Source organism: Gavia stellata, chromosome 1, assembly GCF_030936135.1.
Source record: "Gavia stellata isolate bGavSte3 chromosome 1, bGavSte3.hap2, whole genome shotgun sequence".
Classification (NCBI taxonomy): Eukaryota; Metazoa; Chordata; class Aves; order Gaviiformes; family Gaviidae; genus Gavia; species Gavia stellata.
The window spans coordinates 57209529-57235032 of record NC_082594.1 but is presented as its reverse complement, the minus strand read 5'-3'; the positions used below and the strand labels follow the sequence as shown (position 1 = coordinate 57235032).

Below are 25504 nucleotides of genomic sequence, written 5' to 3'. Positions count from 1 at the left end.
AGATGAGGTTATGAAACCAAATTGATAAAATGGGTAACTGTGTGAGTAAGCGTGAAAAAAGCAAGGTCTTACCAGCTGGTCTCACAGAAGATGTACGTTAGGATGAAGAGATAGGCTTTCACACACTCAAACCACTCTTTGGGCATGATCCAGAGGAAGTAAACTTCAAGCTAGGGTACAGGTAACTATGAAGCTTTGTAAAGTAGGCATACTTGAGGACTCCCCTCAAAGATAGCCTGTACCAAATGAACTGACATCTTGAATATTGCTGCAGTCATACCGACCTACTGCTACAGCATGCATTAATGATTTAGTAACATAAAATTGGTGAGTGCTGGTTACGAAAGAATGCTAATAGACCTGGGCAGAAATGCATGTCCTTTGTACTGCTTACCATGAGAAAGTGATACTTAATTGCTAGAGTTACATTAATAGCAGAATTAAAATTTTATTTTCAAATCATTGCATTCGATGCCGAACTAAAAGAGGATAATGTTACCTGGCGACTTATGGGGCAATCTGGAAAAGATTAAGAGGCAACATCTTATGTTTCATATTTACACTCAGATTAACTATTAATTCATTTTATGAATTGTTGTAAGGTATATTTACGAGGTGAAATTAAGATACCATTTACCTTAATACTGACAGATTGAAGTCAGAGGGACTACAGGAAGTAAGAAAATACTTCTGGAGAATAAAACAAATAGAATGCCTCTTCTGAAGTCACATACATTTTTTTCCGCATAGATTAAAACTTTTATCACAATGGATCATAAACTGTAAAGTAGTTCTTGTGTCTATCAGAAAATTCTATTTTATGCATGAATTTCATGTCTTATACATGAGGGCAGATAGAACTCTTCTACTGCATTATTGGAGACTTATCAAAAACAGGATGCTTTTTTCTTGAGAAGATGAAAAGTACAGAGATAAGCAGGGAAATAAAGACTGAAGTTTTAACCAATAATATTTTTGTGTGGTTATCAGAGGAATGTAATAATTAATCTTTTAATCATTCTGAAGATTGTGTGAAATCATAATATCTCATCTTTTCCAGCCTCAACCTGCCATTCTTGATCTGAATTACAAACAATAAGAAAGGAGATGATTTAATGAGCAACTTTGTCATGTTGCCATTTTGCCTTAGTCAAAGGCAAATGACTAGTTTTGCCTCTAAACTAAAATGGAATAGACTTACGTTTCAACTATGCTCGCAATGGAGGCAAATGTGAATGGAAAGGTTAGGGCTATTTTAAAGCTAGAACCCCGGTGTCTTCACATTTTTGTAGAGACATAATTAAATACACACTATTAAGAAGAAACAAACATTAGTTTACTACAAAATAAAATCCGTGTTGTGAAGAAACACACATGTATGAAAAGAAGTCTAAAATTTGACAAAGACTAAACTAAATCCAAAAAGAAAGATTTCAGTCACAATGGCAATAGGTATATTCTTACTATGAAGGAAAAAAAAAAGTCAACATGATTTAATCATAATAAATAGGCACTTCAATAAAGTATATATTTACACTGGCTTTCTGAATGCTAGGGCATCACAAAGTAGTATGGCTTTATTACAATGGATGGAAGATGGCAACTACTTAGAACCCAGTGCCAACATGGATTATAACAAATCCAGTGAGTATTTTGTTTTTCAATTATTCATAGAAAATTTAATCCTGATTAAGTATCCTTGGGCAGGAATTCATGGGTAGTTGATGACTGAAACCAACATTTATTTGAAATGCTTCTGTTAATTTAATCTGTGTATATGGCTTAATTATGATTGAATCCTCAATGTAACAGAAATGAATTATATCAGGATTAAAATTCTAGTACCACATCACCCATTCCATTTTCTTTGCCTTTTTTTTTTTCTTTAAAAGATGCGAGCCTGCTGTTTTAATTACCTTTATGCTGCTATGTCTTCTAAGCCTCAAATACTGTTTAGACCTTCATTACTGGATGAAATTTTTAGTTACGTTTATTTCAAAAAAAAGGCAGATATAAACTCTATTTTCATTCCCCTTAAAATTTTAACCAGTATGAACGTTAGTTGCAAAAAAAGGCTTTTCTTTTACACCAATAATAAAGGAAAGTTTCTCGCAGTCAGTTGTGAACATTTTACATGTGTTTTCTAGAGGACTCTCCCTCTTTTGTTTCCCCTTCTTTTATACGTATACATAAAATGCATTTGCTCTAAAGCATGAAAATAAAAGAACTTGTACTCATCGTTATGCATCACACCAATTTCACAACTGGCCTATTTCAGACTTGTTTGAGCTTGCAGATGTTTTAAGAACTGCATTTTGTAAGACCTTCAAACCTAGTATTGATATAAAGTAAGGACATTTTTTGTGGCTGTGAATGGGAGAGAAAAGATTCATTGTACTTTTCTGTGACACAGCTCAGCACCACATGCTACACATAAATAATGGACTTTTCCACTCCACAATACTTTTAACAGATTAATCCAGGGACCTTGTCAGACCAAAGGTCTGTGAAGTGCTCTGATATTATCATGCAGTTCTCCAGTGAAACCAATGTATCACACACCTGTGACAAAAATACCTGGATATTTAGGTCATTATTGCACATTCATTACATAACGTATTCTTTCTAAACATCTCAGAAGTGGTGTCGATTTTTATGTCCAGAGGATACTGTTAGTGGCAATGTCACTGATGACAGTGAAGATACTTCCCAATATAGACTATGAGATAGAAAAAGTCTGTAGAGGATAACCATGGAGATGCACTGGCAGAGGGTAACACCTATGGTAATGATCTAGAGACAAAAAAGAGAGAAAAGGAAAAAGTAAGAGGAAAAAACCCAACACCAAACAACCCAAAATAAATTCCTACCAGCATACTGTATAAGTGCTTGAGGTTTAACTTTAAACCTTTTAATACTGCTGCAGTTACAAAAGATTTGAACATGAATCTCAAGTCCAGGATTCAGACTCTCACACCTGGGTGTTTTTAAATCAGTAGATAGCCCTGGGCAAGTCACATAACCCTTCTGGCGGTCTCTGTTCCGGGGAATTTCAGACTTGCAATTCACCACCCATGCAGTTTCACAAGCAAAGGTGATGTTTAGATATTCTATTCTTACAACAAACAGAGCGGGGAAAAAAAGAGTCTGAAAACACTTTGCACTAGCACAATCATGGAGCTGTGAGGATAGTGATTTATCAGTCTCACTTAGACAGACCTCTTTTCAGTGCAAGTCTCTTCATCTGTTAAAGATGTATAAGGCAGTATTTGTCAAACACATAAAGGTAACTACTGTTTCTGAGAAAGCAAAAGTCTAAGTTTATGTACAACACAGTCTTTTAATATAAGTGTTTTTTTCTTAACCAAATATGGTATTTATTGATCATGCATTTCTTCAATATAATAAAGTACATTTAAAGAAGGAAACACAGCTAAATTAACATAATGTAGGAACTGCAGCTGCACACAGTGGTTAAACTTGCCCAAACGCAAGAGCAGAGCAACTGTAATCTCCCTTCAGTAAGCTAAAAATCTCAAAATATTGCAAAAATCTTCTTTACTGATCCGACCTCTAGAGACTGAACCCCTGCCCTGATGATGTTTTCATCAAGCAACAACAGAAAGTCTCTTCATTAGTAGCCTTAGAGGAGTCTTTTTTCTCCCTAGATGTCTTTTTTTTTTTTTTTTTAAATCAAACATGGTATTTCATTTACTACATATTTTTAGTGGAACCTTTTTCTCCCCTTACATATCCTCTACACAAATAAAAGCTCAGTTTCCGAAAATGCACAGATGGTTATAACCATAAAGAAAAGAAGTAAACTCTACCCTGGTATGAGGTAGTCAATCACCTGAGAATAGTACTGCACTTTATCTGAACATGGCAGGCTCCACAAACTAGTTCTCCGGTTCCCAGTATGTTTAAGCAACTGAGAAACCCAGTGAGTCCACCTTTGTTTTTAACTGTTTAGAGCTGACAAACCAAACTACATATTTGAACAGATTTCTTAATCTAGAGAACACAGTTCAGCTACAGGTTCCCTGACCTATTTAGCCACATAAAGCTTTTAAAGGATGAAGACTAAAAAGCAAACAAAAAAATCCACTGATTTATCCTTCTACTAGCTTTGTTAAAAGAATCCCCAAGGTGTTTTTAATTAAAAAACAAACAAGCAAACAATAAAACAAAACACCCCCTCCACATTTTCCTTTGACTTAACAATCCCTCCCCCCCACCCTTAACCTAGGAATGATTACCCTTAGATGATTCAAACCCCGTATGCCTTTGTAAAATATGACTCACATTAGCATCAATGAGAGCTGTGTGACTAAGACTTTTCAAGTTGCTTTGGGGTCATAAGATTAACAGCCTAAGAGCATGAGTTTGCTAACAAACACTGAACATGAAGAACAACTACTATTCAAATTCCAACTCTTTTATCTTGCCTGTACATACCTTTTCTCTTTGATATTCTCTGAATATTACAGAAATGGTTGCAAGACATGGGTGGCACAAAAACCAGAGAACGCAGGCCTGAAAGAGAAGATGAGTATAAGTTATAAAATGACTACATGCCAGTTTAGAAGAAAGAGATGACAGTTAGAGGAACTGCATTTACATTTCTTGTCTATTTTATGAACCCATTGTTTAATTTTCAATCAACAGAACGAAAACCACACAATGAAAGGTGGGATTTCTGTTTAAAAAAGCTCTATACTCCTTGTCAAATTAAAATGACTACTCAGAGTATGATGACAGGGTGCAATTTAATCAAATCAGACACTTAAACATCAGCTTTCTTATGAAGAAAAAGAGTTTAGTGCTTCAGTCAACTGCATGCCACAATTATATTTACAGCAGAGGGGAGTAGTTTCCCTGATGTAACCCATACTTTGGCAAAGGTGATATAGAACTCCCTTTTCAGTGTGCTTCTCTCCGCTGTGATGATCTGGTAAAGACCAGCAGCCAGTGACAAAGCTAGGCAAACTCTGAGGCCGATAAGCAGTCCGCTTGCTAAGCCATGGTGTGAATGGTAGCTGTGGTGATTTGTATCTTCAAACTGCTCCCAAATTAATAAAAAGCTCTGCAAAGGAACAACAACAGCAAAGTAGGTTCAGAATAAAAAAGGTTACACTAAACCTCAATTAATCTTCCCATCACAGATTATCTGCACAACTGGTCATGCTCTGCTCTGCTGGTTGGAGACCACCATGTTATACAAAAACCCCCTAGCCTGAACTGCTTTTTGGCACTACCTCTTACTCCAAGTGCAACTGGCAGGAACGGAGTCTCATTTCTTGCATTCTGTAACTTTTAGAAAGTTTGACAAGTTAAAAGCTTCCTCTAATTTGGATAGAAGGAATGTGGCACCTTAGCATAAGATCCAAAATAATCATCTAGTTAAGCAGCTGGCCTACTCAGCAAGAAGCCCACTGAAATGATTCCACAGAGCTACAGGGAGGTGTCTCCTTCCACTTGTGATCCACAACCTGTAAAGCTTGTTTCAAAGGCAGGCGACTACGCCTTTTCTTTCAAAATCCTAACAGGATTCACTTTTCTTTTTAAAGATGGGGAAGTAAGAGGGTGGTGCTGCTGCCCCTTTTATACAATAGCCTAAAGGCTCAAGCATTCACCCAGGTTGAACTCGGATCTCCCACAATTCCCTTCTTTGCCTAAAGGATATGCAGCTCACATCTCCCACCTCCTTGGAGAGTGCCCCAACTGCCAGGCTATAGGCTGTTCTTGGGTGGGCCACTCTCCACCCCTTCTATTGAAGCTGTGCCATAGTGGAGAAAAGAATTCAACATCAGCTAGGTCAGAAACTGTGAACGAGCCTGACTCTGCAAGCAACCGGCTCGGAAACCTCCTAGGGTCTAGGAAAGGGAGCGTCAGAGGTTCCAAATGCCGTTCCAACATCTGGACAAATGCTCTAGACAACAGATAACTACACGAAAGATAGAAATCCTCCTTAACTCTCAGCACTGTATCCATTTGCTGCAGAATCCAATTTTGTAGGAGCACTGTGAGAAAGAGTATTGATAGATTCTCTAAGGAAAAACACACTAACAAGTGCCTAGTTTCTGAATCTTAGTTGGGTAGAAGGCAGGCACCTACTTGTTGCATAAAAATTGGGTCTTGCTGAAAAATACCTTTTTAAGACTTTGGGAATGTTAATGTTATAAATTAGAATACCCATGAAGTTCAGACTCTCCCAGCACTGTGTAGCAGCTGAATGGCATTTTAAGACTTGGATATACACTGGAATCCAGTCCACCTACTGCACACATCTAACTTGCACTTAGGTTTCAGGTGTCTAATGAAGCAGGCTTTCTGAAGAAAGGTAGGCAAATTTGATTTATATGAGTGAGGTAGCTCTGAAGGCCTTCAGAAGCAAACATTGTATGCCTCAATTTAGAAATCTAAATTAGTCAGATTCCTTTCTGAATACATTCAAAGGCTCTCTCACTACATTAACTACATAAAGACAAAAAGGTTACTGAAATTAACTTTTTCTTTTTTTAAAATGTGTAATCCACCTGTGCCTTCCAAAGGTGCGTGTCCTTGAGTGTCATCAGCTGAGACAGGATCATTTTCGCTTAGAATATCCTTAGAGACTGCTCTCTCACTTTTCCCCTCCCTTACCTAGGCCATGTCACAGCAAGCCTGACTGCTGTCATTTCAGTCACTCCTCAACTACCTGGATGGAAAATGGAAGGATGGGAGAGGGACAGACATGAAGCATGCATGTCTTGAACATCACTGATTACTAGTAAACAATCTGACCAATATGCTTCAAATGTTCCCACCATTACATTCCATTTCTGGGTAACTCCAAGCAAATGTCGTCAAATGATCAAATTACTTGACTGAGAATTCTGTCAAGGAGTAAGACTGAAATAAGACACTGTTTGGTAAAGCTATGTCTACAGCACTAGTTTTGTCATGAAATTGATGAATTCCTACCATAGAAGCTATTTCAGTGCGGGTAGAATGTGCCCAGGCAACAAACAAGGGTTCTACCAGTTACAATATCACTGTGGTCTTACACAGAGCATTTTCGTTTTTGACATTTACACTTTGGCTGTTCCCAAGTATTTAACTTCCCTGGACTAGACATACACTGAGAAAATTTTAAAAACCCTCCACCTATGCATACAATCTTCCTGACAAAAGCACGCATCTGGGGGCAAGAAATACAGGCTGATGGAGATGGAACTGTGATACTGCTTTAAGAAGAAACTTCACGTAGATCCCAGGAATAGCTTAACCTTAAAGAACAGTGCTCATGAGGGTTTGGATTTTCCTTAACCTACACCAACAGTAACAGCAATGAAGGAAGCCACTTTCATGAGAAGATGACAAAAAGCTGGAGTAAAGGAATCATGAGAACAAAGTTCACATCCTCATGAGAAAATAGTGTCTGACAGCAGGGTATGCTCTGGACTAGCCCTTTAAAGAGTGTAAACAACACAGGCATCAGTTGATCAAAGACTGTGTGTAGTGACAGCAATGCAAGATCACAGAAGTCCAGCTTCCTTGAGTTTCATTAGATTACTCCAAAACAAGCAGAAGGCAGAGGCATTAGAGGCAGAGATGGAACCATCAGTGCAACACACTCGAAACTCGGACAAGGTGAGTATGTCATTGTTCTTACTATGAGCTGGGACTATTCTCACTCACCAGAGAAAAGCAGGATCCTATAAAAGAGAAATCTGTGCTACGGAGTGTTTCTAGGTTACAATGGATTAGGCAATCTGTTCTCAATGAAGGAAGAGCTTTCATAGACAAGCATGATCTTGAAGTCAAAATCTCTTTGGCTGGCTATGCCTGAGAAATTAAGGTAAATAAGCCCTGAAGACCTTGACCTTGACCACAGAAAGGCATATATCAACTCACTTCGCTGCAATATCAGGAACAAGCCTAAAAAACACCCAGACACCTGCGGAAGTGGATACCAGCGACATCTTTTTGTTGGCAGTGAGCAGAACTATGTTTGAGCTCTGAGAAGAAATCGGGGGAAATCCTAATTTTTATCCAGAAGAACAATTCTGCTTAGGCTGTAGACAAAATAACTGGATGAGCTAGGTAGCTGAAAAGCTGACTCGCACTTGCTATGTCCAACATTAAAGTCACAACCGCTTCTTCATAAAGTAAAGGAGAATGTCCATCTCCTTGTTTACGTAATACACTGTTCAAAATGCCTGACTTCACCTGCACATAATTCTGACCTATCTTGGTTCACAGTGGACAGCAACCACTGTCCAGTACCAGTCTTCCTCTTCAGATGCTAGAAGAATGTTTGCCATGGACATCATCCTGATGTTCCAGATATACAAGTTGAACCTCCGTATCCATACAATGAAGAACCAGACACTCTTCTTTTTTGTCATGAGGAAACAATTATGGTAGAACCCTTCCTCCCTTTCGCTATGCCAACACTGACTTTATGGCAGGCCAAGATAACATATCAATCTCCAGTAAAGGCAGATTCTCATGGGACAGATCACCTCTGAGAGGCAAGGGGAAGGGGGAAGCAAAAGGGAAATCAGAAGTAGTAGCAAGGCAAAGTGGATTAACTAGCTGCTTCCAACCGTATCTAGTACTTGGGTATCTGATGTTACGCAATGCCAGTACAGTGAACAATGGTTTAGATCTAAGGTCAGAGGCAGAGCTTATTCTAAGCACACCTTTGGGGTGTACCTAAGAATACCTGTGAAGTGTGACATCTAATGCAGTAAGATTCTATGTCATTTTGGTCAGTTTCAAAGTGATCAGCTATCTTTCTAGAATCATTGCCTCCACTCCGATCAGCCCTGAAAGCTGCAACTGCTCAGGTCTATGTGATGGGAAAGGCCTACCATCAATGACGTTTTGACCAAGGTTTGTGTCTCAGCACCAGAGAGTGGAATCTTTAATGAATACAGAGCGGCCTGGGAATCTTTTGTTCTGAGAACAAGTTAAGGCAAAGGGAGATGTTGAATGGCAGACTTGTCCCTCCTTTGAGATGCTACCTCTTTACAGCCACAAAGACCACAAGAGATTTGCTGACTAGGAGGCTGTGTCCACCCTACATTGATGGTAACCTGTAAACACAGCCTGAAAAATTGCTCATGTTTCTGAAAGAACAAAGAATCTACAGCATCAGTACAAAGAAGAGAAAAAACCCTGAAAATCTCCTGAGTAATTTGAACTAGTAGCCGGCAAAAAGGGTCAGATAGTTTGCCAGTCAAAACTGCAGTTAAGTTGAAGAATAACATGTTTTCCCAGGCTGTCCACTTGCTTCACTTCCCTGAAGATGAGATGAGGACAGGTAGTGTAGAACATCAATAAAACTAACATGGTTCAATCTCTATCTGCTGCATTAGGGTAATGCATGTGGTTCCCAGCACGCTCCACAGCAAGTCCTCAGAACATCTCTGATTATCCACGTAAGTCCATCCAACCTCTGGCATGGGAGGAAGCTAGCTCTCCCATAAGAATCTTTGGGAAAGAGCAGGACAGAAAAGAGGTTATTCTAGGTTTTTAATAATTAAAAGTGCTCATTGATTGCCCTGTTACAGCAGGTCCAACACCCACATCAATCTAGACACACCAGTGAACAACAGACTAATCCAGAGAATGAAGTCTTGAGCTCACTACCTTTGATAGAGGTGATGCTGTCTGGATCCTGCTCCCCTGAGCTCAACAGCCACATTCTGTATTTAGGAGAAGAAATCTGGCAGAAGGTATATTTTGCATGTACTGAACCACGAGATGGAAAACATCCTCTCCAGAAGGGGCAAGGATACTCTTGGTGTCAGGGAACTTTTGTTGGAGACAGTAGACACTGAGATGGGGCTGCAAAACCACCCAGGCAATGACATACTCTGATATCCATATCCTGTTCCCACAAGACTCCTGCCAAACCTGACACTCCCAATGGTACCAGGAAGAGAGATGTGGTAGAACTCTGCCTTCATGGTGAAAAGTAAGATAGCCAACTTTGTGCCAATGCTCCAGTGGAGCTCAAAGAGCCAACACAAATGTGTAATCGACCAGTACTGGGGGAAGCAGCATGTATGTATGATACCTGCCCCCATTGTTACCACAAGTAACAACGAAAAAAAGATCAAGCTGATAATACTGAGTGTCCTCTCTATGTATAGTAAAAAGGAAACAACAACAAAAAACTTTCCAGTCTCAAGTGACAGAGTACTAACACATCCATATGTATGTACAAATAGAGAGGCATGACTAAAATTAAATACTTTAGAAGTCTTCTTTACTACAAACATGTAAAATTTCTGGTACAAGATGGGTGTCAAAGTAAGGTGGAATGAACCTATCTTTAAATTTCAACAGTCCCATTAACCTTAATAGCCTTTGGTGTATATTCTTAATTAGCAAGAAACGTCAGCTCCCAGCTACTCTTAATGTTTTAGCAGTCCACTTATTTAGTTTGGAAGCAGCACTAATTACAGATACTACTCAAATGGCATAAAATCGTCAGTATAATCGCTTCCTCATTACTGTCTCCAGTTTCTCCCTGCTCTTCTCTTTCTCAATGGCTTTCAGATTCTCTTGCCTTTATGCTGTGATTTAAAAATATTTGTTTACAAAAGGCACCACCAGAGTTGGATGATTTCCATTACAATTTACTTTTAAGTTACTGGTTTACTTGACTTTCTAATTTATACTAATGGAAAATATTTGAATGAAATTATGTGTCAGACCATTTGTATACTTGCAAGACCAATCCTGCACATGAACCTTTCAAGAATTCCCTTATATTGATTGAAAAGACCATTAGACATCCTAATTGAGTGGTTCTAAGAGGAGGACACTGAGGATTTCCATTTTTTTTGACAGAAAGAATTTCTCACAGCAGCTTTTCTCATCTTTCCTTTCATGATGCTTGTTGTGACCCCCCACAATGTAGGTCACAACCCCTCAGTTGTCCTGATTACAACTATTTATAGGACCACATTATAAATCAGATCAGTAAAATGACTGTGCTGAAATCTCTCTCTCTTTCTGCCCGCCCCCCCAATCTACACCATTCCACTGATCTGGTTTACAGTATAATGCTATGAACAATTGGTACAAACGGGAGTTTGGAAAACTGTGGGAACTTCTTAAGTGGTTTTACTGCTGAACAAAAACATACTGTGGAGCTACACCTTAAATTGTTAAAGTAAAGAGAACGTGTTGTTACCTATTAGACATACTGGGTGCACATTATGCTGTGGGGGTTTTTTCCAGTCTTGATACTCCCTCCCTCATAAAATATTGAAATCAGTTGGTTCACAGTTCTGTCATATTTTATAGCAGCTGTATATTTCAGCATAAGAATGTATATAAAGCACAAACCTGTGTAACAACAACTACTACAGCAATGCCAGTAGATGTTGGAGTGGAATCCCACTGAAGAGGTCTGCCATGAGATTTCTTCATTCTGCCTACTGTCCAACCCATGCACAGACTCAACAATAAATACAGCATTTGTATCTGTGAGACTATGTCACACACTATTGAAAACGAAAGAAAAATAAAGAGAGTCACAACAAAAATAAAGTTTTTTCTAAAGCAAAAGAGATATATACCCACAAATGAAGGGTGGACATTTATGCCTCTGTATCATCTTTAGTCATAATTTTGATGATAGTTTGACTAGCTGAGGCTGCTTTGCCACAAAATGCGGATATTTTGAGTAGTTTCCAGTGACCAAACAGATCACTATCAGCTTTCCTCCAGTTATGCTGCAGTTCTGCGACAACATGGGCACAGTGCCACATCCTTCCAAATCCCACTCTCGTGTCAAAGAAGTCTGGGCTCAGAAATCCATCTGCATAAGTAGACTTATAAATGCTAAAGAACTAAAATCATATGTATGTTAATCACACTGCAAATATGAAACATGATGAAATGAACTCCTTTCTTTGCTCTGAAAAACTTTTGTTTAAAAATCAGATCATTGCATTGTACTTTAAATTAACTGCACTTAGTCTTAAGGATGCAGTAGCTTACAACAGAAGGCACAAATATTTAGGACAAATTCCACTCTCAGATACTTAAAGGGGAAAATATAATGAATAACCCTAACACAAACTTCATTTGGAGCAACGACTTGCCTGTATTTCATTTTATTAAATGCAAACTACCTTTGCCTCATTTTGCTATGTCCATTTTTTTTGCTTTGTTTGGGAACAATTAACACATACTCCATAAAGTTACACTCTTAATCAGTGTCTCAAACCTGTGTTTGAAGCTGTATCTGAATAAAGAAAACTTCAAGCTAGAATATATTAAAGCCTTTACACAAGTAAAAGTATTTTACTATTTTACAAAAGTAAAGCCTTGCTGAAGTACTACTGACAGTAGAAAGAGCTGAAGATTTCTTTCTGGGTGATTGTTAGCTTTAGACCTGATAAGTTTTTGACTGAAACTTACCAAACAATTTTTAGGTTGGTGTTTGGTCTTGACAGTGAACTGGCTCACTGTACTGGTGTAGCAGAGATGTATAAGAAAAATGGATTCTTTTATCATGTAAATTGCAAATTTGGTTCAGAAACTAGAGACTGGGCACTACACACAACAATGCTTTCTTTTTCACTTGATTAATATTTTAGTTCAATTAAATGTGTTCCTTATTTGTAATTTTCATTTACACTATCAGGTACCACAACAATATTTCTATGTCACAAAAGCAAACTTCTATTTTTATACGACCAGACTGTATTATAAAAGATAAATGTACCTCCACATTTACCAAAAATGTTGGCACAGAAAACGTTGCTGCTGTACAGAGATTAATATGCACACAAGGGAAGTATGTTAAATGAAGATCAGTTACAATATTTCCCTGACACTCAGCAATGCTAGCAAAATATGGATATAAACCAGACTTCAACACGTTATTCCTGGGACGTATTTAGTATTCTCACAGTTTATATGCTTAAATGCTTCTTAATGTATTCAGACACCTTTGCTGTTTAAGAAATGTCAAGAGCTTTTATTAAATACAAACTTGCTCATTCTTTAATAAAATGAACGGGCACTGATTTTGGGCAAAATGATCTTGGAATTATTTTACAATGCTAGCTATGGAGACATAGTACTCGCTAGAAAAAATTCTTACATGAACTCAAGGCATGCCAAACCAGTGTCACAAATCCAAGCTAGAGAATTGACTGAAAAAATCTGGATATTCTAGAGAGCATTTTATTTTCTGTCACTCCTTAAGATAACTTGCCCTATAAGTTACAGCCAGAAATCATCTCTCAATCACATCTTGGATATAGATATGGCTCTGCTTCAGTGTGGCAATGATTCAAGTGGCTTCCCAGGCAAAATTGTGTAAGACAAAAATTCAGTACTGGCTTTAGTCTTTGACATCTCATACACCTTGCCAGAAAGCAAGACGGTTGAGAGAAATTTCTAAAATTACAATAATTCTATAATATCCAGAGTCAATGCAAAGTCATATGCTACGGAGCTGATACCACATTTGTCTGATTTCATCACAATTAATCTTTCTTGGCTGTTCAAAAGGCATAATAATATTCTTTGACTTTTCACATTTTGATCTCATCAAAAGTTAAAAGATCACTATTTGTGATGCTTTTGAGTGCCAGCATTATTTGTGAGATTTATACGATTAACTTAGGCGATAAATTAGATTGAGGGTCAGGTCCTTAGACACGGTAAAGACTAAATGATGGCAGGAAAAGAATAATTGCTTGGGATAGTATCTGAACAGGTTTCTAGAAAGAAATTCTGTCTCCACTGAAGTCAATAGAAATTTTACCATTTACTTTAACTCGGATTTCTGTTCCGATACAGGAAAAATGATAGCACTTTCCATCTTCAAACTATACTACTTGTTATCAGCCATTCTTCAGAATTGTAATTGACATTGAAGCTTTCCACATTTCTATTACTTCCGCTCTTTTACTGTTTTGGGAACCATGAATCTTAAAAACAGTAGGAAAGCAAAACTCTCTTAGCTATTGATTAAAAAAATATTATTTTATTCTTAATAGCCTTTGCTTTAAGCAAATAGAAGTGGGCTCTTCCCTATAATGCATACACAGAAAACATAACATGCAGCTCTGAAGTTCTGGCTGTGCAGTTAACATTGGGTTTCTCACTGTGGAGGAGTTATGACTACCTCCATATTCTCTATTTAATTTCAGGAGATGAGAGGGAAAGTTTAATACTACAGTTGCTGGAGAGGCTGCAAGAAGCTGCTAACTCAAATGGTTAAAACAAGAAATAGGCAATTACTGTGGTGCCAAGTGCCATCAAGAGGCTGTTAATTCCAACTGCAAGCTTCCAAATGAACTCTAGGAAGGGAAATATTTTTCTATGTAGGCTGTTATTCTCCAATGCTATCTCACTACCACAGTACTACTTTCTTAGTGTGCTTCAACCCAATCAAAAGGCAATGTATTTGCTCAGAAAGAACCCCCGATGCTTCAAATGTGAACTACAGAAAAAAATCCCTAGCAATGTTTAACCCTGAAGAATCCAGCAGGAGTAAATTTGTGCATTTTGGGAAGGGACGTTATAGGAATTCAGTTCCAAGGAGAAGTCAGAATATCTATAGGGAGTGGAGAAAAATGCTTTGCTAACATCAATACTTTACATAAGCATTTTTTGCATCACTCTAATCATATCACTTGTGCTGTAAAACACTTACTTTTTCCATTATAATCAATACTGAATTTGCTAGTGAAATGACACACTCCATAAAATATAATTAAGTTTCCTAAAAAGCTTCGCTACTCTAGATCATGCAAACTCTGCAAAACCCTTCAACGTGTTGAAACATTTACTCATGTGATAGGCATGTATTTAAGTGTATGTAGGATGGAATCTTCAGACAAGAAAATCTTTTAAAAAAGCCTAAACAATATAATAATTGTGTAACTTTAAATACAGTTATTGTAAGCATCCAGAATAAACCCTGTTTTTCAGAAGAGCAACTTCTACTATTTTATATTAAAAATCCAGTGGTATGGTCCAAGATCAGAATACAGTCCAACAACAGCATTTGCTAATGTATTATACAAATTAATGTGTAGGAATATGTAAGAATCAGTAGACAAGCATACTCACATTCTGCCAGACTTCCTATAAAAGGTGCTCCTATTCCATCTCTAGAATAACTGATAAAAGAATAAAAGATGATATTTTAAAGTGAGTGAGTCTTAAATATGTGTTCTCTCTCAAAAGTACATTTAGGCAATGATGGATTTCTAAAAAGTCAGTCATATGTTTTGTCACAATCACCATAGGAAAGATCATGTACTGATCTTTACAACACAATGTTCTTCAAGTCTTAAGACTGAAAGCAAAAATAAGCAAAGATACCTTGAGAAATGCAGGTAGTTGGCAAAAGCTGAACCAGCCTGCAACAGTAATGCAACTGTCAACACCTTTAATACAGTATGCATAGGTCCACGCTTCTTAATTGTTTGCCATAGGGACTGTGCATATATGCAAGCAGTTACGAAGTATGCTAGGACAAGCAGGAAAAAGAATTCATGTAATCCTGTGAAAAAAGAAATACAGCTCAGTTTTTATAAAGAAATGTTGCTACGAGCAGTAAATAACTAAAACAAAATATGTTTTTTATATAACCACTGGGAAATACTCAGTAACTGTCACCGAAAAGTGGTAGTGCAAATAAAATGAGTAAATCAGAGCCTATTTTATCCAAGAAAGTCAGAGCTGACTGTTGTTTGATCTGACAAAGCATTTTTATTTAACAATACTTTTTCTGAGTGTAAGACAGACTCTGTTCAAATACAAATAGCTTTGTAGCAATTACTGAAATAGTATAAAGTGGCATAGTTTCCTGATAAACAGAAAATAATTGTAGCCCATTTGTTCTGTCAGAAACTTACTTAATAAAGGACTCATTTTTAGTTTTTTTTTTTTTGCTTCAATTTTTAAAGGCACAATCTGAGATTAGAGAAACCCAGAACAGAATTCTGTTGAATCTATCTAACCACCAGGTGTCACTCTTCCTCCACAGAAAGTAGTTAGTCCAAGAAGTACAGTTGACCAAGACAGAAAACTTTTAGATAAGAAAAATGGAAGGCAAAATAGTACAGAGAACAATAATAAGCTCATAGGGTGGATTTTTTTTGCACTGTTCTGAAAAAATGCCCCAAATATTTGATATTATTTACAAAACAGAAGTCCTCTAATTTTCAGTCTGGCAGTAGTCTGGTAAAATGCTTCCCTGAAGACCTGAATCCTGGAAATCTTATCTGTTGTCTGGAAGCTTTGGAACCCATCATATGAGCTCCCAAAGGGTCAAAGCCAGTGAGCTATAAGCAAAAACGGGTAAACAGAAATTTCTCACAAAGCACTTGTTTTTCTTCTCCAACCCTCCAACCAATCAGATTCTGAACAATGTTTTTCCTCCAGAGGCAAAACAACTCTGCTAAAAACTTCAACCAGCTCCACCCAGAGATTAGAAACAGAGCAATTATACACATTTTAATATCTAAGTTGAAAAACATTAGAACTAGATGAGTTCTGAATAGCTGCTAGTACTATAACTTCTATGGCTAAAATTAATCAGCTTTGAAATACATACAGTGAAATGGGAGAAAAAGAGCATAAAATAAAGACTCATAAAACAAAAATTTCAGGGCCACTCTGCTTCTCTTGCATACCTATACAAAAACATGATTTATGACTGACAAAAATATGCATTTTAGATCAAATCTCTTACTCTTCCTTTCACTCGTCATCTTTCTGCTTCAAAAGACACCCCCTGAAGTTGGTAAGGATTCTATAGATAATTTATTTCTCACCATCATGAGTGGGTACACATGGAAAACTCTTTAGGAAAATCAACTGGCTTTTAATAAACACTAAAACATTTAGGATAGAGAGCTCCTTCCAACCAAAGACAGATTGTGGATGATTGGCTTGAGACCAAAAGGATTTAAGAGAAAGTTGCACTGAAATACAACTATAAAAAAACACCAGAAGGGTAATTTTTAACCTGTCTTTTTTAAGTTTCCTGACTTTGAAGTACCCTAGAGTTGACAAAGAAAATAAAACATATGTACCTTTATTTGAAATACCTAACTTCAAAGATCTTAAAAATGCTGTCTACCTGGTAAGCTGCCCTTAGAAATCCTACATTCCATTTGTACCATGTCTTCCGTTAAAAAACCTACCATAAAATGGTAAATGATTACTTGCTAGGGACCAGAAGCCAGGCCTCCTCCTCTCTCAAGGCAAACATCTTAATCACAAGGTTACAGTCTCAAGTTCTTTCCTATACTTTCCTTATAGTCCATTTAATTTTGAGATCTCCTGTGTCAGGCACAAATTTAGTAACTAAAGTGAAGGGTGACCTAACTAGAACCATCTGGAACTATGTAGGTGTTAGTTGTCTGAGTGAAAGAAGCAAGAAATTAAGCTGGATCTTTTCTTCGATGCCCTAATGTTCTATGCTGTACATCTCCATGGAAAAAGGACAAAAATTATTCCCCAAAGATGCATTAAAAAAAAAAAAGCGAGAGAGAAGAAATCCTTGTCCATTCTTTGAAAGTAGACACAGGCACGTAACTTCAGGATTTGGGGCAGTGTTGCAGGTTTTAATTCTGAATAACAGAGGTGTTCCTCTGCAACCATGGAAGACATGGCATGTAAAGCTCATCCTGTTTTCTACTTGTTAGATCTAAATATGTGCATCCAACACATTTATACACCTCCTTGCTCAACATGCAAGCTGTTCAGAGTTCTGCTTCCAAGTGCTCAAAGTCTTCCTACAAAATTAATATAGAGCTGGGATGCCTCTCTAGGAAGTCTGTACAGCACTTCTAAGGGCCACATGCTATCTTATAGCTGCTTTACCCCTTGATTTAGCAAAAGAATGCTACTACTGCTTTTTGAGAATAAGTAAATTAACGTAGAATTCACTTCTGGATACAAAATTCACCAACTAAAAACTGACAACTGAGTTTGTAGCGCAATTAAGAAGTTAGAGAACAGGTAGGTCAACTTGCAAGCCTTGAAAAATGGATGACTAACAGTGCCACTTTTTTACAGATTCTGCTTAATGTTTCAGAGGATATTCTCTTGCTTTCAAAAAGGGAGCTGCCTTTGTTCCCTCTATATCCTCTTGAGACCAAGAATGATAGCAGGGCACACGATTCTGAGCATAGCAATTAGGCTCATCCTGGGTATGTAGGTTAAATCCGTATATGAAGGCAGACTAAGCCTGTGGGGCTCATCCCTTACCACAGACCTAGGTTAGTGACATGTTGATGAGGCCTCCCAGAGCAGTGAAGCTAAGCACTGCAATGAAGCATACATTAGGTTGGTTTGGATTGTCCAAAGCACACAATTTTATGTAGGCATTTTTTCAGCTGCTGTCTTCTAGAAGTTTTTCTTTGCAGATTTAAAGATATAAAATTGCATTTCTTAAATAAAATAAAATCAGGACTGACAAATATATCATTTAATCTGTGGCCTGTGACTAAGATACTTAGGAAGACCTAAACATTCAACTGAAATTTGTAGCTTGCATGTACTCGTGTTACACAGAATCAAATTTTACACAACTAAGGGATTTCACAAATTAAATAAGCAAATTCATTAAAATCAGGGATTAAATTCACATTCAAGCAGAAGCTCACAATTTCAACAGGGGAAAAATACCTATTAGCAAAAATATCAACACCAGCTTTCCTTGTGCATCTATGCTTCCAGTTAGGCAAGTTTTGCAAAGTCATTCTAGAGAAAGGGAAGGATTTTTCTGTAATGCCAGAAAAAGAATTAAAGTTTACTCTTTGTGAGAAAGTAGAATCTGAAATATAAGAGACTCTGCTACCCATTCCCCAGTGCCACACTTTTCCAAGCATAGTAAGAACTGATTTGTTTGGGTGATCAGATCCTTAACTTACAAATCTAATTTTAAGAAAAAAAAAATCTTACCAGATTCCCCTGCGCTAAAGTGATCTAATGGATTCCCTTCTGCATCTGGGTTTAGTAAGACCATTTCAAACTGAATATCCTCGGATTCAGAATAATTCTCCTCGCAGGTAAACTTGTCTACATAAAACACATACCATGTTTCCGGGTAAGGAATCTGGGAGACTGTCAGATTTTGCTCTGTGTAGTTCACAGTCACTATGGAAGAAAACAAACAAACAAAAAAAGGAGTAAATACAAGAAAACAAACAAACAAACAAAGGAGTAAATACTCAGTTACTTTGCTTTTAGAAAACTCATTTCTGACTGAAGATAAAATTTAAATCCACACCATCATATACAGGTTATAAACTACATACAGTACAAGACAGTCTTTGTTCTGAAAGCTAGCTGTAACACCAGAGGCCAGACTTCCATCCTCACTTTTTGTTCCAAATAGGTGCAGGCAAGGGTTGGTGAGGATATGTATTGCATTCCATCTCTCAGCTTTTGGGTTTACTGGGAGGGCTCCCTTCTGCCAGAAGCCAGGAACTGCAGACTTTGTCTCCTACGCTTAGCACGTTTCTGTCCTCTAGTACCATATTGATGGGACTAGCTATTTTGTATTAGCCAGCAGATACTTCTGCAGTATGAAAAATACATTTGTGAAATTTATTCTACTCTATTTTCAATGACATTTAGAGCACTGAACAGGAACAGCCACATGTGAGACTGATAAACAGTAGTGTGCATGCTTTAAAGGTGCAACTTGGCGTATTTTACAGCATCTTCCTCAAACCATAATAGACTGAATTTTACTTGCCAGCTAAGGGCAGAGACCATTATCTAATAAAACTGTGTACCGAAAATCAGTTTACATTTAAAACCAACTATGTAAGAGACTGAAGTTTCATCTGCTCATTGATCTTACCACTATTTTTCCTAAAAGCAACTATTAACGAATGCACAATCTCTCCAAAATAAACACTTGCTGAAAATGAAATCTGTGGCTCTGTATGTTTGGGTGAAACTATAAGAATAGTAAATACTGTTACACTGATTACTGAACTTGAGTGCTAATCAGCTCAACCATAAATGAAAGTCACCTCTGTCGAAGAAATAATATAGTGACTGGACTGTAGATTAATTCACCTTAATGGTTTAAGATGACAATGGCTGAGGATGAAGAAAGAGAAAAATTTCATTAAAATTCTACAAAACAAACTATTTCTGCTTTTTATGCAAAGGCCTTTCTACTTGAAGAGAAGTGCAAACATACACACAAAAATAACCCTTAGCAAACTCATTATCCCTAAATATTTTGTGGACAAAATTTAGAACTAATTTCTAACTTGAAGCCTACCTGTGAAAAACATTTATGTAATTTAAATAAACTTGTTTCAACCTCAGGAAGTTATTTTCTGTTCTCTGAAGGCAACATTAGGATCCAGGAAGAAACGTATGATGTGTCTTTTTGCAGCATTTGTCATGAAGTACAAATTCAGACAACACATGAAGCAGAAAAAAAAAGTGTTCTAACACAGGGAATCTGTCTTGTGTAGCTAATGGTAAGTATGCATTCCAGTCTGGAGCTACATATTTTATCAATCAAATATACAAAGTGAAACAGCTCCCTTCAAAAAAATGGTATTTTTAAAAACACAGTTTTAGGATTTCATATGGTGCTTAATCCAAACAAAAGGCAAACTGCAGCTGACGGGTGGATTTACTCTCCATCTGGACTCTCAGCTGAGTTCTGACAGTGTTATTTGCACCAAGACTAAGGATCACCCATAGCGCGTTTAATCAGTTTTCCATCAAATTTGCAAGCTAACTCACAGGAAATGAAGTAAGATAAACTAAAAATGTAATTGATTTTGCCCAAGATCAACAAACAGATCCAACTCACCCTGTGGTCATACGATTCCTAAACACAGTAGAAAACAGCGAGTACACTGCTGAGACAGACAAGAGTGATAGACCAACTGCTAGTCATTTCAGTAGCACTTCATGTTCAGCTTCGATCAAGTGTAAGGGAACTACATCCTTAGAAGTGACATCTGTATAAGACTTCGTTATGATAATGTTCCAGGAGATCAATTTGTTACTCTAGGGATTCTGGTCGCACAGAGGAAATGTATTTAACAAAGAAGCTGTATTCACTTAAGATATATTTGAATGAAGTTTCTAAGATTAATTTAATTTCTTAAAGGAAAATTTATGCTTGAAGTAGGTTTTGTAATATTGCAATCAATAAATGGTGCAAAAATGATTATTTCAGTATGTTTGTCTTCCAGTTACATAATTGAATGCTTCAATGTTTTACTGTTCTTTTTAATTTAGATGGATACTCAAGTTAAGCTTTATCCTGATTAGCTCATCTTTGATACTGTATTAAAAATTTTCTATCATGTTTTGTACATCAAAGCGTGACAGGTTTGTGCTATCATGAAAATGAAAATATCCTTTTATTTTTGTTTTCTCGTCTTTGAAAAATGCCATTTCCATGGAATTGGAGAACAGAAGCCTCCTGACAAATGAGAAATCTTCCTCCATAAACAAAAGACAACAAGATAACCTGTATATTCTGTACCAGTATAATTATCAGCTCAAATATTAAAAACATTTGAATGGGAGATTCAGTGATGAATACCAAATTACAAAATTAAAGGGTGAAAGAACATTAAATGATAATGCAGACAAGTTATGAAGTAAGGCAGCATAACCCAGATTAATTTTCACAGATGATGTTACAGACGGGGTGGGGGGGAAAGCACTAATGATTATGAAGTTGTGGGGAAAAAAAAAAAAAACAGAGAAAAAAGGTTTTCAGGTACAAAATTACCCTTTTACTGTGTACTTGGGCTATATACTCTCAGCTTACAAGCATTCACTTCAGAAGCTTAGAGGTAACTGCAGCAGGCTCCATCAGTTTGCCTCTAATTTTTTTCATTCCACTATAATAAAAGTTGTAATTAAAACTGTACATTTGACTGCCCCAAACATTTAGATTCCCAAGTTCTTCAGTTGCTTCTTACAATGGTATTCTTTGTAAATTCTTTCACATACTCAACATAATCTTTTTTATGGAGAAGTTTGAGATTAAAAAAAAAAAAAAAGAAAAGAAGAATGAGACTTTTCCTCCAAGCAGAGGTAAAGAATATCTCTGTACTAAATGAGTAAATGAAAACTTCAGCCAAACACATATCCTTTCTGAGTTGTGTACAAGCGAGAGTATGAGACTAGAACTGGTCATAAAGTTTGGGTGTTTGCATTATTTCTCAAGGATTGTTCATTTTCCAGTAGGATTGTTCATTTTCCAACCATAACTTGCAAATAGTCTTCTGAAATGATGCAAACAAGGCAATTACATTTCCTTGTAATAATTTTTAATTACAGAAGGCCAAAGTCCTGCTTTTACTTAAGCTGATGCAAAGTCCAAATTCATTGAAATAAAAATTCTAAATGCACAGATAACTTAACAGGGTTCTAAATACACAAATAACTTAATTTGTAAAGGAAAAAAGTAGTAACTCACTTGTCAGCTGAGCTTTAGAGAACTTCTCTGTACAGCTGTGATCTTGGATACTGTTCTGCAGCTTCTGCCATTCTTGTGCTTGAAACAGGTGAAGTCTAGCTTCTTTTGTCACAGCTACTGCTACGTTCTTGATTCTGACACACAGAACAGCATGGTCACCTTGATATTTAAAAAATAAAATCAACTACTCTGCCTTGATGTCAGTTACAAACAAAAAGCTAGCATGGCATATGTTTTTGACAAGTAGCAGCACCAAAGCTTCACTTAATTTCTTAAACTTTTACCACTACTTCCCATAAAAGTCTTTACACTCTTTCAGAAGCAATTTCTGTACAACTCATTAACACAATACTGCATGCATGATTCTCTATGATGGTACTTAAACAAACCTTCACCATAATCCAAATGTCATTAACCTTCTCTACTACACACAGCTTTCCCTCTCTGCTTTTTTTTTTTTTAAACAGACTTCCAGGTAGTCTTTTTTTAATTCCTCCCACCCCAAATTTTATTTTTTCAAGTTCAAGTAAAGACAGTGCCTCAATCAGTTTCAATAGCTGGTTCAAAGTCTAGTATTTTGTGACCTTTGTAGCACGATTATGACCATCATAGGGCAGCTCCTGAGTCTAATACCAGAAGAACTTACGTAAATGGACCTTCATGTTATGGACTGATTAGAGCTAAAATACTTAATTATAAATGACAGACATCAAATTGTTACAAAGAAAATAAAACTTCAAAAGTGTTCTCTAATGTGTCAGTCTACTTATACGCTGCATCTTGACATAGAGAAATATTTTAGCTATTTCAGAACTAGCTCATTTGATACAATTTACCTTGTCTGGGTAATTCTACAATTCTACAATCCTCAAACTTATTTTGATAAATTCTTTTATGATACATTGCCATAAACTTCTTTAACATAACACTATCCTAAATTAAAAGATAGGATTTAATGGCGAAGATAAATCAATCAGTACTGCAAGAGCACAAACTCATTCAAATTTAAGCAAGCTTTGTATGTTTTTTAAACTGTCAAAGCAATCTTCTTTCCCACCTAACCTAGGCACCAGCTGGATATGAGTCAACAGACTACTACCAGCTTCAAATAAGGCTTTCCCAGGAAGGTTTGCCTGTTCAGAGCCAGCTGCAAGATAGCAGTCCTGCAAAAAAGGTGATCTGTAAAATGTTATATGGACTACAGATTACCTAAGTTGCTAATAAAAGATTTTGAAAAATTAACAGAAGGTTCTAAAAAAAGCCCATATGGCTTCACTAAGACCCAAAATACATATAGTTGTGGGTATTCATGCAGAAAGAGGAATACTTCTAAGGAAATATGTAACATCAACTTGTAGAATAAATTATATCTGAACACCTAAACCACTCGTCTTCAATCTTAACTTTCTTTTCTCAGATTTAAACAGTGCACTTTTTTTTTCTTTAGATCTATTTAGAGCTCTTCTACAATTATCTTCTAGGACAGTGATAACTGCTTTCAAGTCACTCCACAAGCTATCCCCACCCCATCTATCATCTCTCATTCAGCACTGGAAGGTCACATTCCAACTCTTCTTGGCTTATGTCACATTTCCCTTCATCCCGTTAGATTTTTTTCTTGCAAACATTTTTGTTTTCCTCTCACACTACTCCTCCAGTCCGAGAGGAAGCCTATGTAAATATGTGAAGTATTATCTTCATGGCTGTCTTTTGAAGCATTCCGCAGAAGTCTTCTGCCATGAAGCTAACTGAGAAAGAAAATAGTCTAAGCTACCGAAATGCTGAGCATGCAGGTAAAGCATGCTGACCAGCACAGTCTTGTTGTATACGGCACTCACCATGTGTGCATCTATCTCTTTTTGCAAAGTAAAACTTCTGTAGCAAGGAGAGTCATTTCCAACCTGTATTTCTGCAGTGGCTGTTCTAATAGGATTCTAGCCCATTGCTAGGCCTCTTAACTAACAGTCAGGAATTATTACTAACATGGAGTTAGTAACACAGGAAAGAAAAGCCATTGGGAATAATTAAGTGAGAATTTACATTCTGATGCACCGTGACACTAAAAACACCCAGTGATGTGAAACAGACACGTGCAATATTACAGACACGTGCAATATTAAGCATCATTCTCATCCGCTGAAGTTCCAGGAGGGAAGGAGAGATGCATGTAAAAGTTCGAATGCCTCCGCCCTCCCAGATACTCCCGCCACGTCAGGCTGTGGGTCACGAAGGGAAGCACAGCGCCCAGTACCCACACCAGCACTTTACCATTCTCTGATAAATAGCGACGCTGTTTATGTAGTACGACGGGCTGCTACCAGCTTCTGTTCCCACCGCCTTGGGGCAGCCCCGCCTCGGTCCAGCGGGGTCCCGCCTCTGGCCGACCTCCCCGTCCCCCCCGCGGCGCTGCCCCAGGCTCCCCACCGCCCGCGGAGCCGATCAGACCTGTTGCACGTCCCGGCGGAGGGCGGGCTGCCAGGCTGACCCCGCTGCCTGCCGCCGCTCCCCGCACCCCTCAGGCCGCCGCCCTAACGGCTCCCCCCCGCGCGCCGCCCTGACGCGCCCCAACGGCTCCTCGCCCCCCCGCTCCCGTTTCAGGACGGCGGACAGGGACGGCGCGGCCGGGCCCCGGGGCGCGCAGCCGCTCGCTCCCCCCCCTTCCCTTCCCTTCCCCTCCCTTCCCTTCCCCTCCCCTCCCCCCCTCCCCTTCCCTCCCCTCCCCCCCCCCCTCCCCTCCCTCGGGCACCCACCGTGGAACTGGAACCGCACCACGGGCCGCCACGGCTCCAGCCGGGCGGCGGCACTGGCGAAGCCGCCCCGCAGCGTCTTGCCCCCGGCGCCCCACCAGCCGGCGGCGCACAGGAGCCACAGCAGCCGCCACCTCATCCTCAGGCCCCGCCGCCGGCGGCCGCCGCTGCCCTCCCCCGGCTCGCGCCGCAGCGTCACATGACCCCCCACCCCTCTGGGTTACAAGCGGGCGCGGGACAGGCGAGCGCGAGGGCAGAAGCGGAAAGAGAACCAATGGGAGCCGTGCGCCAG

At 38.3% G+C, this 25504-nt stretch overlaps 1 protein-coding gene across 1 annotated transcript; it reads right to left on the bottom strand.

The window, feature by feature from the left end:
* Positions 1 to 1369: 1369 nt before the first annotated feature.
* GPR180 (G protein-coupled receptor 180) lies at positions 1370 to 25351 on the bottom strand. The gene is made up of 9 exons (XM_059820843.1): positions 25216 to 25351; positions 22466 to 22624; positions 18952 to 19146; positions 15358 to 15538; positions 15103 to 15152; positions 11353 to 11510; positions 4895 to 5086; positions 4459 to 4536; positions 1370 to 2793 (listed from the first exon to the last, which is right to left on the bottom strand). Exons 1-9 carry the CDS (start codon positions 25349 to 25351, stop codon positions 2635 to 2637), a joined length of 1308 nt encoding a protein of 435 aa, XP_059676826.1. The 3' UTR covers positions 1370 to 2634.
* Between the last annotated feature and the right edge of the window lie 153 nt (positions 25352 to 25504).